The 14,461-nt window shown below is 48.9% G+C and overlaps 3 protein-coding genes across 3 annotated transcripts; 1 reads left to right on the top strand and 2 right to left on the bottom strand.

Annotated features, from left to right (window-relative positions):
- Nucleotides 1-23: 23 nt before the first annotated feature.
- On the bottom strand, nt 24-581 carry KD926_011277 (uncharacterized protein; the record flags this gene model as incomplete). The annotated part of the gene is made up of 1 exon (XM_053103542.1): nt 24-581. The coding sequence occupies one exon, from the start codon at nt 579-581 to the stop codon at nt 24-26; it is 558 nt and encodes a 185-aa protein (XP_052953123.1).
- Nucleotides 582-1,927: 1,346 nt separating this feature from the next.
- On the bottom strand, nt 1,928-9,783 carry KD926_011276 (type I polyketide synthase; the record flags this gene model as incomplete). The annotated part of the gene is made up of 9 exons (XM_053103541.1): nt 1,928-2,794; nt 2,854-3,325; nt 3,386-3,726; nt 3,777-7,267; nt 7,317-7,763; nt 7,827-8,277; nt 8,327-8,439; nt 8,496-8,619; nt 8,674-9,783. The coding sequence occupies 9 exons, from the start codon at nt 9,781-9,783 to the stop codon at nt 1,928-1,930; spliced, it is 7,416 nt and encodes a 2,471-aa protein (XP_052953122.1).
- A 1,526-nt stretch (nt 9,784-11,309) lies between these two features.
- On the top strand, nt 11,310-13,136 carry KD926_011275 (cytochrome P450; the record flags this gene model as incomplete). The annotated part of the gene is made up of 5 exons (XM_053103539.1): nt 11,310-12,131; nt 12,192-12,512; nt 12,567-12,677; nt 12,730-12,896; nt 12,950-13,136. The coding sequence occupies 5 exons, from the start codon at nt 11,310-11,312 to the stop codon at nt 13,134-13,136; spliced, it is 1,608 nt and encodes a 535-aa protein (XP_052953121.1).
- Between the last annotated feature and the right edge of the window lie 1,325 nt (nt 13,137-14,461).

Raw genomic sequence — 14,461 nt, 5'->3', positions numbered from 1 at the left:
ACACATCCATTCCAACAAGCAGATTATAGCTCATCGCAGCGCTCCACATAGCGCTGGAAATGCTTGGGAAAATCCTCATCCCACAACTCAGGGCTCTTCGCATACTTCTCGATCTTCTCGCACGAGTCGTCGTTCATATGCTTAGTCAATCGAGGGAGCTCACGAGCAGAAGAGGCATTGATTTCCTTCCGGGCGCATTCCAAGAACGGGTTCATTTGGTCGGAGTCTTCGCAAAAGTGCTTGCTCTCGATCTGATCCTGGCATTGGGATTCCACGCTCTGGAAAACCGCATCGAGATAGTCGACCATGGCTTGTTTGCCCTCCTTCAAGTTGTTGCGCTTGGCTCCTTCCTCGACGATGGGCTCCATGACTTCCTTTTTGCCGAATTTGCTCCAGTGGCTGAGCTTGGGTTTGCAGCCAGCCTCGCAGGAGTGTTCCTGAACATGGGTCAGGATGTCAAAGGGGAGTTGCTGCATGGCGTTGACGGCCTTGACACAGGAGGTGCCGAGGACAGCGAGGGCACCGGGGGCAAGGCTGAGGCCTGCGGCGAAGGCGAGAGTAAAGGTTTGAGAAAGTCTCATCTTGAATGGACGAATATGATGAAGATGGCTTGGAAGGAGAGGAGGGATGGAAAATGCGGTCACGACGGTGCGAATTGCTCGGTAACTTGTGAGTGGAATGCAGAGTCCTGGTTCTTCCCAACTGGTGGGAATGAGGCATGGTTATATAGATCTTTGTTTGAGAAGATCATCATCAAGAAACAGGGCAGTCAGGAGTAGGCCCTGGCGTTGGATCGGCAAGCAACTATTTACTATTAATCAAATTACCCCCGCAATGTTATTGAAAGTACAGTGCTGATCATCTTGAGTAGCCAATGACCTAAATTGTGGGGTCAAATGTGATAGTGATGAACTTCCTGCTCGGAATCATCGGAGACAGATTCGAATCGGCGATGCAGGGGCTAGAAGACATGTTTGCTAGGTACCTGAGTATCCCTTGCATGGATCTCACCCCGCGTGTTCTGTTAGGTAGGCCATAAACGATTGCCTAGAATGGTGGCTTGATAATACGAAGAGATTATCGATTATGACGCATAGAATCAACATTTTGGCCAAGAAATCGCGAGTCTATCAAAAAAGAGCTCTGAGGCTGAGCTGAATAGTGAATATATCACAAAAAATACTAAAGACCAGCGACAACTATGGGAACCGGTTGTATATAGCTGTAGAACGAGAAACCTACCAGAGTCCGGTTTTTACTTCGCCCTCTGAACAGCGAACGGCTTTCAATTTCTCACTCTGAAGTAGCCTGGCAGATAATGTAGAGGTCATAATCAATACTATGGCTCTAAGGGGTCTTCCGATGATAGTCCTGTACCCCTGACTATCGACCATGCACTCCACAAAAGGCAGATGCAGATATATCACAATGTGACATGTATGCAGGTTTTTTCGGCAATAGCTGTTTAGTATAGCACAATTGTCTGCTAACTGACATATCTTGGGAGAACGTCTCTGATTTTTAAAGACCTATCAGGCTGTGAGAGAGAATAAATACGACAGACAAAAATGGAACGATGATAGATATTTGCTGTATAGGGAATTCGGAATCGAGTACGGAGTATAGAGCATTTAGGTATCATTTTCATTGAGCGAAATGATATTGGTGACGCAGAGCTGGTGGTTTCAAAGAAGGCATTAGGCTGACTAAATCATGCCAAGATAAGAAGATGTGTCTAGTGTACGCATGGGGTACATGTTCATGAGGTTCAATTTCTGGTTGTATACATTTCGACGGCCAGAGCGGTAAACGCGAGCAGATAATATACCACGTGATATGGTGAGCGCGTCCCGGTCGCGTCCGAAGGGTCTTTGCCAAGATCTTCCATTTGTTCCCCACTCTGGGCTTTCTATCATCTACAGACACCCTAAGTTGTGGCACCTCCTTCATCTTTCACCCCGTATCTTGCACGGAGATTCTCTGTAACCAATTTTGCAATATTCCCCACCGTTCTGGCCTTGATAATGTCCCCAAGCGAAAGCTCCACCTCTACCTTGCGGCGCAGCCAATGTTTGATCTGCAGACTCATCAGAGAATCCACGTCGAGACTAGCATAGTAGTCTACACTTGTCTCCTCGGATTGCCTGTTAATGTTATGTGATGCGATCTGCTCGCCAAGATTTTCGATGATCCAAGTCTCACGTGTGCCATCTTTCAGGGGTCCCGGATTGTCTCTAAGAGACGCGAGTTTCTGCCGCAGTTGTTCTTCGTCGAGTCCCCCAGCGGTTGACGCGTCTGTTCCTGCGGCGGAAAGAATGGAAAATCGCGCATCATGTTGCAGCCATGGATCACTGGTAAGGACGGTAGGAGAAAACCCGGAGACCACCACTCCAGGGCGTGTTGACAACGGGCCATCTTTCGCTGAGAGTAGAGCTACCTGGAACGCCTTCAGCACATCTTCTTCCCCCATAATGTGGCGGAATGTTTGGCGGGCTTTATTCAGGAGCTCTGGCTTGTTCGCCATGAGACCCATTTCGTCGACAGGGCCCAGGCTGACCAGCGAGGCGGGTAAGTCTAGCCCTCGGCGATACTGTACGAATCCGTCCAAGAACGAATTTGCAGCGGCATAGTTAGCCTGTCCTGGGTTTCCAATCATACTAGCTAGGGAACTGAAGACAATGAAAAAGTCTAGGGACTGTCCCAGCAGAGCATGGTGAAGATTCCACGTTCCCTGGACTTTGGTTGCCAAGCTCGTGGTCCAGTCCTCATATGTCATCTTGTCGAATAATTGGTCCTGGATAATGTGTTAGCAATTTGCAACCCCTCGAGGCCAAGGGTTACTTCGATGATTACCTTCAGAACAGCTGACATCTGGATCACGCCGGCGATTGGGCGTACATTTTCTCGAATCGTGCACCCAACGGTGTCCGCATCCGCCACACTTCCAGCGACCATCTTCACGCGGCATCCCTGGATCTCTAGCTCCTGAGCAAATAATTGATCTTCTTTGTGGGATCCAGCCGATCGCGAGAGGAATACAAAGTGACGGGCCCCATACTCCACCATCCACCGAACAACGGACCGACCAATGCCTCTCAAACCACCAACCAGTAAATATGAAGACTTGGGAGAGAATGCAAACCTCGGCTGCGCTGGAAGCAATGGAAGCTCTCTCTCGTCATCAGGCATGTCAATGACGAACTTTCCAATGTGTTGTCCCTTTTGCATTTGTCGCATGGCAGTTTCTAACTGATCCACTTTGAAAATTGTCTGCGGAGGGCGGTAATCTGTGTCGCTAAAGAGCTTAGTACCCAAGTTAAGGGCCCTGTTGAAGGTGTGTTAGTTTGTGGAAGACCCCAAAAGACAATCACGTTGCAGGGCATACCATCTTCCGGTTTCGACATCGTCATAGGCCACACTATACAAGTCGAAACCACAGAATGAACGACACCCCTGGAACCCATTGAGATCAAGCATGCCATGGCCGAGCATATCTCTTTTTCCAAGCTCAAGCATTTTGCCGAACTGAGCGACACATTTCCATGATGCACGGAGTAGTTCACCAGCTAAGGAATTGAGCACCAAATCGACGCCCTTGCCATTGGTTTCCCTCATGATGCCCGTCAGAAACGAAACACTGTGTGAGTCGAGGATGTGCGACCGTGGAATTCCGAATCTCTTGATAAGGTACTCAATCTTTTCCTGGCTACCAACAGTGGCAAATACCTGTTTATTCATTAGATCATATAACACAACAGTGGAATGATTTGATATACCTCGGCGCCGAGGCTCTGGCAGACATGCACTGCCGCTAGACCGACTCCTCCACACGCGGAATGAATTAAGACAGACTGGCCCTTCTGTAGCTTTCCGATTCCGACCAGTGTACAGATAGCAGTTGCATAAGCGCTTGGAACGGCTGCAGCCTCTGCGAGCGTGAGCTCATTTGGAACGGGGAGTACTTGCTCAGCAGGAAAAACAGCTCGAGTTCTCATCGGCTGCGGGTGGAACAAGGTTACTCGATCACCGACTTGCATAGTTCTCACCTCCGACCCTACGCGAGTGATAATACCACTGGCCTCAAACCCGAAGTCCATTGTTTTGGCCCGTTCAACGATACCCAGACACATCATAAGGTCTTTGAAGTTTAGCGCCATATAGCTGGCCTTGACTTCCACGTCGTGTGGGCCGACAGCCTCTGTAGGAACAGGTTTCCATCCGAGCGAGCTCAAGTCACCGATCGTTTGAATGTCTAACTGATGGACATCTAGCTGGTCTGTGGCTTGGAGATGGTCTGTAATCTTGGCAACGGCTGCACGACCAGTGTGGCCCACACCTCTATGCGAGATGAACTCATAGTCACGAGACCCTTGCCCTGTAATCGACGTACCAAGCTCCTTGAAAGCTTGCGTTACTATGGGAAGTGCGGCCTCGTTAAATGAGTCGATCTCACAAGTGCCAATGTCGACATTCAATTCACACCGCAATGTGCGAGCGAGACCTAGAATGAGACTGAATCTAGGATCTTTGGATTCCATCTGCGTTGAATGGGTCACCCAAAGGAGAAGTTTCACCGACGGCATCCAGCTTTGCACTGCACTATATGTGGACTGGGACATATCGTGCAGGAATGGGCTTTCAACATCCAGCAGTGCGATCACATTTTCTGTTGGAAATTCTTTCCCCCAGATGCACCAGTGCACTTCATATCCCTCGGAGGACAGGTGGCGCTCCAGGCTTTGTGTCCAAGGGTTGGACTTAATCTCTGTCGTGCAAAGCAGGTTGATGGATGAGCGCGGGTCATCGACCGCTGGATTTGTTGATAGCATCATTGCCTGCCAGTGGAGCGGTGCGGGTGCATTATATTGATATCCATCAAGTCCCGAGAAGCCTGCCTTGCATAACTCCTGTTGCCAACGTTCCACCGGAACGTAAGGCTTATCACAACGGTTGTCACCAGCACCTAACCACCACCCAGGAAGGATACCCATGACTACATCGAAGTGTGGAATCTCGGAGCAGGGCTCGTACAAAAGCAGCCGACCCCCAGGAGCAAGTAAAGAGCGGATGTGTGCGAGTGATTGACCAAGAATAGGTGTTTCATGCAGAACATTGCAGACAACAACCAAGTCAAAGCTGTCTTCTGCGAACCCTTGCTCTGTCGGACTCTTCGAGATATCTAGAGTCTTGTGCTCCATTTTCGGAACGTTTTTAAAACGCTGTTTCAATTGCCTGACAAGCCCAGGTAGCACGTCGGTTACCGTGAACTGACTGAAAAGACGGTCGTCCCGCTCGGTAGTCAATGCATTCAAGATGGCCGCCGTTGCTGAACCTGCCCCTGCTCCAATTTCTAAGATGCGCATACTTGGATTCGTGTGAGATAGAGGACCAAAGAAAGTGCTCCAGTCGTATAGCCCAAGGCCCCATTCAACAATGCCCTTGATCGTCTCCAAAAGTGACGTGTCTTCAAAGATGGCCCCTTCTATAAGTTGATTCGAATGTTCACTTGCGTACGTCCAGGCGTCCCTATAGAATCGTTCAACTCTCGGGTCCGGGAATTGGTCTTGCAAGGGCTTGAACAGCGCCTTCCGCTGCTCTCTGCTCATCTCTTTGATTTCCATAACTCCAGGAACATGGTCATACTGACCCTGAACGACCTTCTTGCCTGCGTCCATAACTAGCGCTCTGTACTTGGCTAGGTGTGCAGGAAGATGTTCATGAGGCGTTAAGGCTTCAATCATCTCGAATACAACGAGAAACCCTGCCATGGCAAAGATTTCAGTTTTCTGTTGATTTAAGAAAGTGGCCGACGGCACTTGCTGATTTCCCGGCAGAAATCTAATATCCGGCTTCCACTCAACATGAGTTGCAAACTTCGATCCTTTGGCTTCTTGGGCTGCTTCTGGTACGGGCAACAAGCGCAATCCCTTCACTTCCAAAACAACTTTTCCCGTTGACTCAGAAACCGCCTTGAAATAGCAACTTAGATCCTCCTTGGTTGAATCGGTCGTCTCCGCCTCAACTAGCATCGAGCTGCTCCCAGGGGCAAGGTAAACCCGGTCGATGTACAATGGCATGCCTGCCTTGTCAGGATAGTGCGACACACCTTTGTCACTGGCTGCAAGCACGACTTGAAGACACTGATCTACGATCGCCGGATGTATGGCATAATAACTGTCGTGAAGATCACGATGGTCCTCTACTCGTCCACGTGCTGCATTTTTCAGCGGACTGACGCTGATATCATGCAGTCCCTCGAAATGAGTCCCGTACTCAAGGCCTTTCTTCTCACATCTGCGATAGAAATTGTGCGATGTAATATCTCGCTCGAAAGGCTCTGGAATAGTGTTTGACGGAAGTGGCTGATCCGTGCCCGCTCTCACCTTCCCGGAACAGTGCTTTGTCCAGCCTTGGCCAGTGTAAGAGCACACTGTAAACTCATACCAGTCCGAGTCCATCGTTGCATTCATTGTCGCTTTTCGCAATGTTGTCATGATTTCGATTTCTTCCTCATCTCGGACAAGGGCCTCCATAAGTTGAAGTTGCTCGAGGGTGCAGTCAGTTGAACCGGATATCTGTCGGATAGCTTCCGATATCAGGGCTACATATCCCACAGCTAGGAATATGACCAGACCCATCATGCGATGGTCATTGATCCAGGGAACTTCCTCGCCCTTCAGAATATTTCTCCATGCCGGCTCGAAGTCGTTGGATTCCAAACATCGCACCCCGAGCAGTTCGTGGCGGGGAAATTGGCGCAACCGCCATTGTTTGCTGATGCGTGTCTCTGCCCAGGGAATGTCTTCACGCTGCCACGGATAGGGAGGAAGATCGGTGAGTGTTTGGCCCTGATGGCCTTCATTGACAGCGATCAGGTCAACTGGCAAATGATTGACATAAGCGGTTCCAGCAACAGAAAAGACCCGAGTAATATTACTCTCATTACTTCTCATGGTCGAACAGTATGTGAAGCTGGTGTTTGTATCTCGCAGAATTTGTTGGATCGGCCCACGGAGTGCTGAGTTTGAACCAATTTCTATTACAACATGATGCTTGTTTTGTGTCGACGTGACCAAATCTCGGAAAGCAGTTGAGAATAAGACAGGGGATTCCAGACTACGGCGCCAATACGCCGCGTCAAGCTCTCCAGGACTGGTGGTCACTCCACCGGATACTGTTGAGTACATTGGAATCATTGAGACTTTATCATTAACCAGATGGGGTCGGGTGAGTTCTTCATATTTGGAACCCACGGAAGCCATATGTCCTGGTGACCGGTTAACATCGACACTGACGGCATGAGGATGGAATCTCACCAGAGTGGTATGCTCGTTCCACAGGCAAGATTTTCAACAGGGTATCCGGCTTTTCGCTCTGGATCCGAGACGCTACCTGCTCTAGCTGACCACGGTTCCCTGCAAGAGTTACGCTATTCGGACTATTCTCGCACGCCAACACTATGTCGTTGTCCAAATATTCGCTGACATTGGCTCGGCCGAGCGCCACCGCAAGCATGCTCCCTTCTGGTGCCATGTTAGCGACTACACCGCGGGTATAGGCTAATATGATTGCCGTCTCCACAGATAAGGCATTAGCTGCGTAAGCTGCTGCAAACTCTCCACTGGAATGACCTATGACTTTGTCGGGGGTAATGTTCCAGCTTCTGAGGATGTTCACCAAACCAATTTGAACTGCGGTGCACAGTGGCTGTGCTATTTCGGGTCGGTTGATGCCACTGTTTTCTCCTGTTTTAAGCAACTCCTCTTCAATTTTCGAATGCATCAGTTAGTGGAAACAAAAAACATCCACAAGGTTACTGGTCATACCTTGAATCCGCCATGCGGGGGCATTTGACAAGCTCTGAAGAACCCGATCCATGTGCTCCATGTCCTTCCTGAAGGACGCAAAGCTATCCATTAATTCAGTCCCCATTCCAGCCCACTGAGCTCCCTGGCCCGGGAAAGCGAATATTGCGATTTTAGTTCCAGACTTTTTGTTGTCGGCTTTCGTGAAGTCGCTGGCCTCAAGAGAAACAGTTCCATCGGTGACTGCGAATGCCCGGTGACGGAGGTGCTCTCGCTTTGCACTGAGCGTATAGGCTAAATCAGAGAATGCTTCGGGATGCTGCGCAAGGTATTCCTGGATGCCCTTCGCTCGCTCATCAAGGGATTGGGGACTGCTAGCCGATAATAGGAGTAGTTTTGGGACGTTGCTGCTAATTTTTAGCGACTCCATGGACATAGAAGACATCACGGATGCCGCTGAATCGACAATGACCTATTTTGGTGAGTATGAGTATAGCTTCAAAGAGAAAGGAAGGACCTACATGGGCATTGGTGCCACCGACCCCGAAGCAGTTGATACTGACGCGTTCTTTCCGGTCTACTGGCCAAGGGAGGACATCCAAAGGTACCGTCAAACCTGCCTCCTTGAATAAAACTTAAAGCGCATTAGTGATGGCCCAATATCGAGTTATTAGCCGAGGAAATGTGTACTGTTTGGGTTTGGCGTTGAAAGATTGACATTGGGAGGGATTTGTCTGTGCTCCAAGGCAAGCACTGCTTTGATCAAGCCTGCCAGGCCTGCTGCGCCCTCTGTGTGACCAATATTAGGTTTTACCTGCAAAAGTATACATTAGCGACCCGGGGGTTATTCAATTGGTCACAGGCATACCCCTCCAATAATCAATGGATTGCGTTCAAAGGCATTCGCCACGGCAGTGGTCTCGACGACATCGCCCACCCGCGTAGCTGTGCCGTGGCATTCTACAAATGCCGTCTCTGCAAGATTGGCGATGTGTGCTTTTCGGTAGGCTTTCCGGATCAGAATCTCTTGTCCGACCGCCGACGGGACCGTGATATGATTTGTTCGGCCATCAAAGTTGGTCGCAACTGCTCTAATGACCCCGCGGACCGGGTCTTTGTCACGAATGGCATCGTCTAGTTTCTTGATATAAAGCGCGCAGACGCCTTCCGCTCTGGCGTACCCATTAGCGTCCGCATCGAATGTCTTGCAGATCCCATCTGGGGATAGAGCCCCAGCCCGAGACATGTTGATTGTCATTGTCGGTGTGAAAATGAGACTGGATCCTCCGACGATGGCGGAAGGACAATCGCCAAGGGTAATTGCTTGACAGGCCTCGTGAAGCGCCACGAGAGAGGATGAACAGGCAGTTCGACAAGTCATGCTCGGGCCTTTCAAGTCATATTCGAATGATACCCTGTTCGATGCCGCATAATCACCGGATCCAACAATGTAGAGGGGGTTGAGATTTTGGGTGTCCTTTGCTGTAAGATCGAGCCAGTCCTCTCCAAACGTGCCCACAAAGCATCCGATTTCCGTCCCTTGCCAATTGACTTGCCCACCGCTCTCCATACACTCCCAAACCACTTCTGATAGCAGCATCTGCTGGGGATCTTGGAACCCATGCTCGTACCGATTATGCTGGAAGAACGAGGTATCGACCTTTCCCAGGTAGTCGCCTTCAAGAAAGTATCCTTTTTGGGAAATCACTGATTGCATGTTCACGCCTGGAGTTCCGTAGAAGGCCTCCACGTTATACCGTCCAGCAGGAACAGGCACAGACGCGCATTTCTTGTCAATCATCAATTGCCAGAAGTCTTCTGGGGAAGAAACACCACCTGGCAGTCGTACTCCCATGCCGACAATGGCGATGAGAGGAGGAGCATCGTGAGGCCATTTATCGTCCAACCCCCCTTGGATTTCTTCAGGATCAACAGTTGTCCACCCTGGAGAACTCCTGGAAGTATCGCTGGACGGCATTGTTCAAGGTAAATGAGAGAGTTAAGTCGTGCAGAGGGCTTGAGAACTCGGACTGGATCTCTATCAAGATGAGAATAAACTGCCAAAAATCTCTCCCAGTGCGGCGCACAACCTAATATGTATAACCGCCCGTCGACCCATATATACCTTTACAGTGTTGATTTGCATGAAGTTTATTGTTGACATATAACGCTTAGCAACTCACCACTAATCTAACTCTACTTCCTAACTGCATCGGATGGTCTGTTTCCCGTTTCGATTCGGTATGACATCTTGACTTTTTGTTTGTGACAATGTCCATTCCAAAAATGGAAATGAGTAAGCATCCATAGTTCGCGGGGCAACGAATAATTGTGAGATTCATCCGATTTCAATTGTCGAGTTCGGGCTCGAAAAAAGCAATAAATGCCACGGCGTTTTTGGCGCATTTATCGGCGGTCGACTAAGCAATAGGGGTGGAACTGATAATTCTTCAAAATGTCAAATGTCTTGACATCAGGGGTGTTTGATTCCAATTCCACTCCGAAATAATTAGGAGTGGCCTACACTAACTTTGAGTGCCTTAGGTATCACTCAATTGAGATTTTGTCGAATGTAACTATTGGAAGTGTTTTTTATAGAGGATTGGAATAAAGCCTCTTTTACCCAGAATAGGCAATTCCAATTGATTTAGGTATAGTATGGAATATCTGTAGTATTCCACCTACTTACCAGTAAGACCTCAGAGATATACCGGTTTACTTATGTAGTTACTGTGGAGGGATTGGTGGTTGACTAATTATTTTGGTCACGTGGGGTGTGTGGCAATATCGCAGTTTAACCGCTGGACTAAAAAGGGTCAACCCTTCTTAACGAAGACTAATTAGTGCATATATCCGCCCGGCTATACACAAGGACAAGCGAGGCGTGGTTGTATGGGATAAGGGATTGGAATGAAGGCGATGTTGCAAAAACCCCCTCTCCTGCTTCAAAATGACGTAACTAGCAGAGAAGAATTGAAGAATTCTGCCAATAGCCGCTAAATTTGAACATAACCCCCTGTATGCGCGGATCCTGGATTAGTATAATGGAGAAAGTGCATGGGTCAAGAAATAGTAATTTTCTGCAAACAACTACAAATGTCAAAGTCCCTAGTAGGCAAACATGACACTGGTTTGGTATGTCTAACGCCGATCATCCGCTATATGGGTGTGAGGCGCGTTTATCCTGCTGTGCCCTACCTAATGGGGCTTATGTTGTATTGAGAAACCGTTATTGCATACAATTGAACATCTGATAAGCACTGGGTCCACCTTCTGGAATGGCTTCACGCTTTCCAGCTGACAATATGTCGTTTGAATCCCTTGCGGATGATCTCTCACTCCTACCGCATTGGAGACCCCTCTTATTCTCCGTGTAACACACCGATATCTATGGGGAATGAGCTCGTGATCTACGGAGAGAAAATTAACTTTTAAAAGCTGGATATCTCTCCTCGTGTCTCCAACTGGGCAGCACCATCCTGACACACAGACTCCTCAGACAAGATGAAGTCGGGCATGATAATTTTGCAACCTTGGTTGTCGTCGCTGAAGCGGCCCGACGTTGAGGGCATAGACCCCATGATATGGGTGTATATATGTTCTTCAGTCTCATTTGCCGTCTTCTCTCTTGTCGGACTTGCCTTTTATCGCCTCTACCTTAGCCCACTTGCCAAGTTCCCCGGACCTCGATTGGCCGCCGTGACGGGGCTCTATGAAACATACTATGACATAGTTCAGGATGGTCAGTTCGTCTGGCAGATTGAGCGTCTTCATCAGCAATACGGACCTATAGTGCGGATCAAACCATCGGAGCTTCACGTGCAAGACCCAGATTATTATAACACGCTGTACTCGGGCCCGACGAGCAAGCGGAATAAAGATGCCTGGTTCTCCTACCTCGGATGGCCTCAGTCGATCTTCTCAACGGAGGGACATACCCTTCACCGCGTCCGTAGAAGCGTCTTGGGCCAATTCTTCACAAGAAGAGCAATCTTGGATCTGGAGCCGGTCATCCAGGCCAATATTCAAGCTTTGTCTCACCACTTTCGCCAGGCGGAATCCACACACGGGTCCTTGGAGCTTCATGCCGCGTTTCTGTGCTTTGCGAGTGACACCATCTCGCAGCATGCTTTTGGGCAGCGGAACGGGTTTCATTCACTGGATCGGGCAGAGCTGGATGCGGTTTGGAAGAAAAAGGTGAACTCGAGCTTTGAGCTTGTTCAGGTCGCAAGACACATGCCGTGGCTTTGCAAGCTGGCTCATGCCATCCCTAGGGTGGCGGGAAGCATTAATCCATGCTTCTACGAGGTTATTCAAATGGAAACGGTACGTGTGCTTTCCTTACCTGTCTAGGTTCTATTGGTTAAAAGCTGATGACACGATCAGGATGTCAAACAAATGGTTCGTAACGCAATACATGAACGTGGTATGGTAAGCAGCGAGAAGGCGGCCAAAGCAATTTATCCTGCGATTTTGGAACACGAGAAGGTACCTGAGGAGGAGAAAGAGTTCACTCGATTGGCTGATGACGCAATTTTCTTGATGATTGCTGGTACCGATGCGCCGTCGCAGGCTTTGGCTATTACTTTATTCCACATTCTGCGTCATCCGGATGTCCATGAAAGAGTTCGCGGTGAGCTGTGCGCTGCTTGGGAAGATGCGTCGATGTCGCCCGGTCTGGCGGCCTTGGAGACGTTGCCGTACTTTGTAAGTCACTGGTGATGCGACTGCCGTCAACTAGTATGGCTAACAGACTACCAGACTGCCGTGTTGAAAGAGGGTCTTCGGTTGTCATCCATTGTCACTACACGACTGCCTCGTATTGCACCGGATGAGGACCTGCAATTCCACGAATGGGAGATTCCGCGCGGGGTATATTTAAATTTCCTTCGAATCGTTCCATCTTGGCTAACCGACGTATTAGACACCCGTGAGCATGTCGACCTTCTTCATCCTGCGTGATCCAAAGATCTTTCCAGACCCATCGAGCTTCCGCCCCGAGCGCTGGCTCCTGGAGCCAGATGAGTTGCGCCGGCTAGAGAGTTATCTCGTCCCATTTTCAAAGGGTACCTTGGGCTGTCTGGGTCCGAAGTAAGTGCTATCACAGATCTCTGTTGTTCCGAACCAAAGCTAATTTGGAATAGTATGACCTGGGTGTGGATGTATTTGGTTCTGGGGACACTGGTGAGAAAATTCGAGATGACTCTCTATGATACGACAGAACGGAATTTGGAGATGGTGAGGGATAAGTTCATTGGACAGACGAAGCCTGGGTTGAATCGGATTCAAGTCAAGGTGTTGGGGGAATATAATAAGGTGGACAGGTCGTAGGAAATGGATTGAGTGAAGATACGGCAAAAATTGTTTTTGATTTCAGGAGGATCTTATGCTTAATTTGTTTGGTAAAAATCTATAAGGAGCATCGTGGAGGTGTGAATCGCCACCAGGCGCCGCATACATGGAATCGAACCCTCGTACTCCTACTTGAATAGTTTCGGAGATCCAACTGCCATGCACCCCTTTCGTATGGGAGTGCGTGCGGCCTGGTGGAGTGAAGATACTCGGAGAAGAAAATGGACAGCAGGCTGAGGAACCAGCGTCGTTATGGTCGGTGTGTTAACCTGTCAAACCAAAAAGTCTTTTGGCAGGACGCGGGGGAATCTCGCCATGGAATGGTCAAGTCTACACCGCAAACCTTGCAGATACCCAAAAGTACGTTTTGTTCCTGCGGAGAATAGGAATAGCTTTTGAGGGAGATATCATATTTTTTGCTACAAAGAATATCCGAGCAAGGTCTGTGCCGGGATATCTGGCGGTTACGACTTGACCTACACGTTAGGGCTCTTTTTAGATCAAGCTGGGACCGGCCTATTGTTCGTGGAATATGTATTCAGTATGACCGGGTTCAGAAAGCTCTGACATACTTCATGGATGACACTGATATTTATAGGAAATCTGAGTTTCAATAGATCATTTTGTTTTAATCAAACCAGTTTTCATGTTGATAAGCTTCGCATGTTTCAACGCGCATGATAGACCCGTCTCCACCGACCTTTCAAAATCCCCGTCAAGGCCAACGCTGAGGCTTTCAATAGTTGGCATGACCGGGATAAGTGATTTCAGTACGTTTTCTTTGCAAGGAATGGAGAAACATTGGATTCTAAGATCCTTCAGTCTTCGCAGTGGATGATGTCTGAGCGTTCTGACCAAGATTCCACCAATGGTTTCCATCTGGATCCAAAATCCTACATAGGAGAACCCGTAAGTCCGAGGGCACTCTAGTAGAACATAATCCAAGTTCTTGAATCGATCAAAGCAAAATGATAACGTTTTATCCAATTTCCCAACATATTGGCGGAGATCTTTCTCCTCAACCCTGCTAGCACCTAGAATAAGCTTCCGAACGAACGGTGCGAAGTCGCTACCGGCAATCTTCTTAAGAACTATAAGCGGGTTGTTGAAAAAGTCTCCTACTTGTGTTTTCACACGGCGAAACAGAAGAGGAGTTGCGGCATGATGAAGCCTCTTATTCACTAGGCGAAGGCGTTTTAGCTGTTTTGCAATGGGCGGCCGAAATCCAGTCAGTCTGCACTCCAACGCACAGTGTAACGCAATTAGCTCGTACAGCTCCAAGGGAAGACACGAGATTCCTCCAC

The sequence above is a fragment of the Aspergillus affinis genome (assembly GCF_023601865.1).
Source record: "Aspergillus affinis strain CMG 70 chromosome Unknown NODE_92_length_155768_cov_89_032584, whole genome shotgun sequence".
Lineage (NCBI taxonomy): Eukaryota > Fungi > Ascomycota > Eurotiomycetes > Eurotiales > Aspergillaceae > Aspergillus > Aspergillus affinis.
Note: the sequence above shows the minus strand (reverse complement) of the source record. Positions and strands in the feature narration are given on the sequence as shown.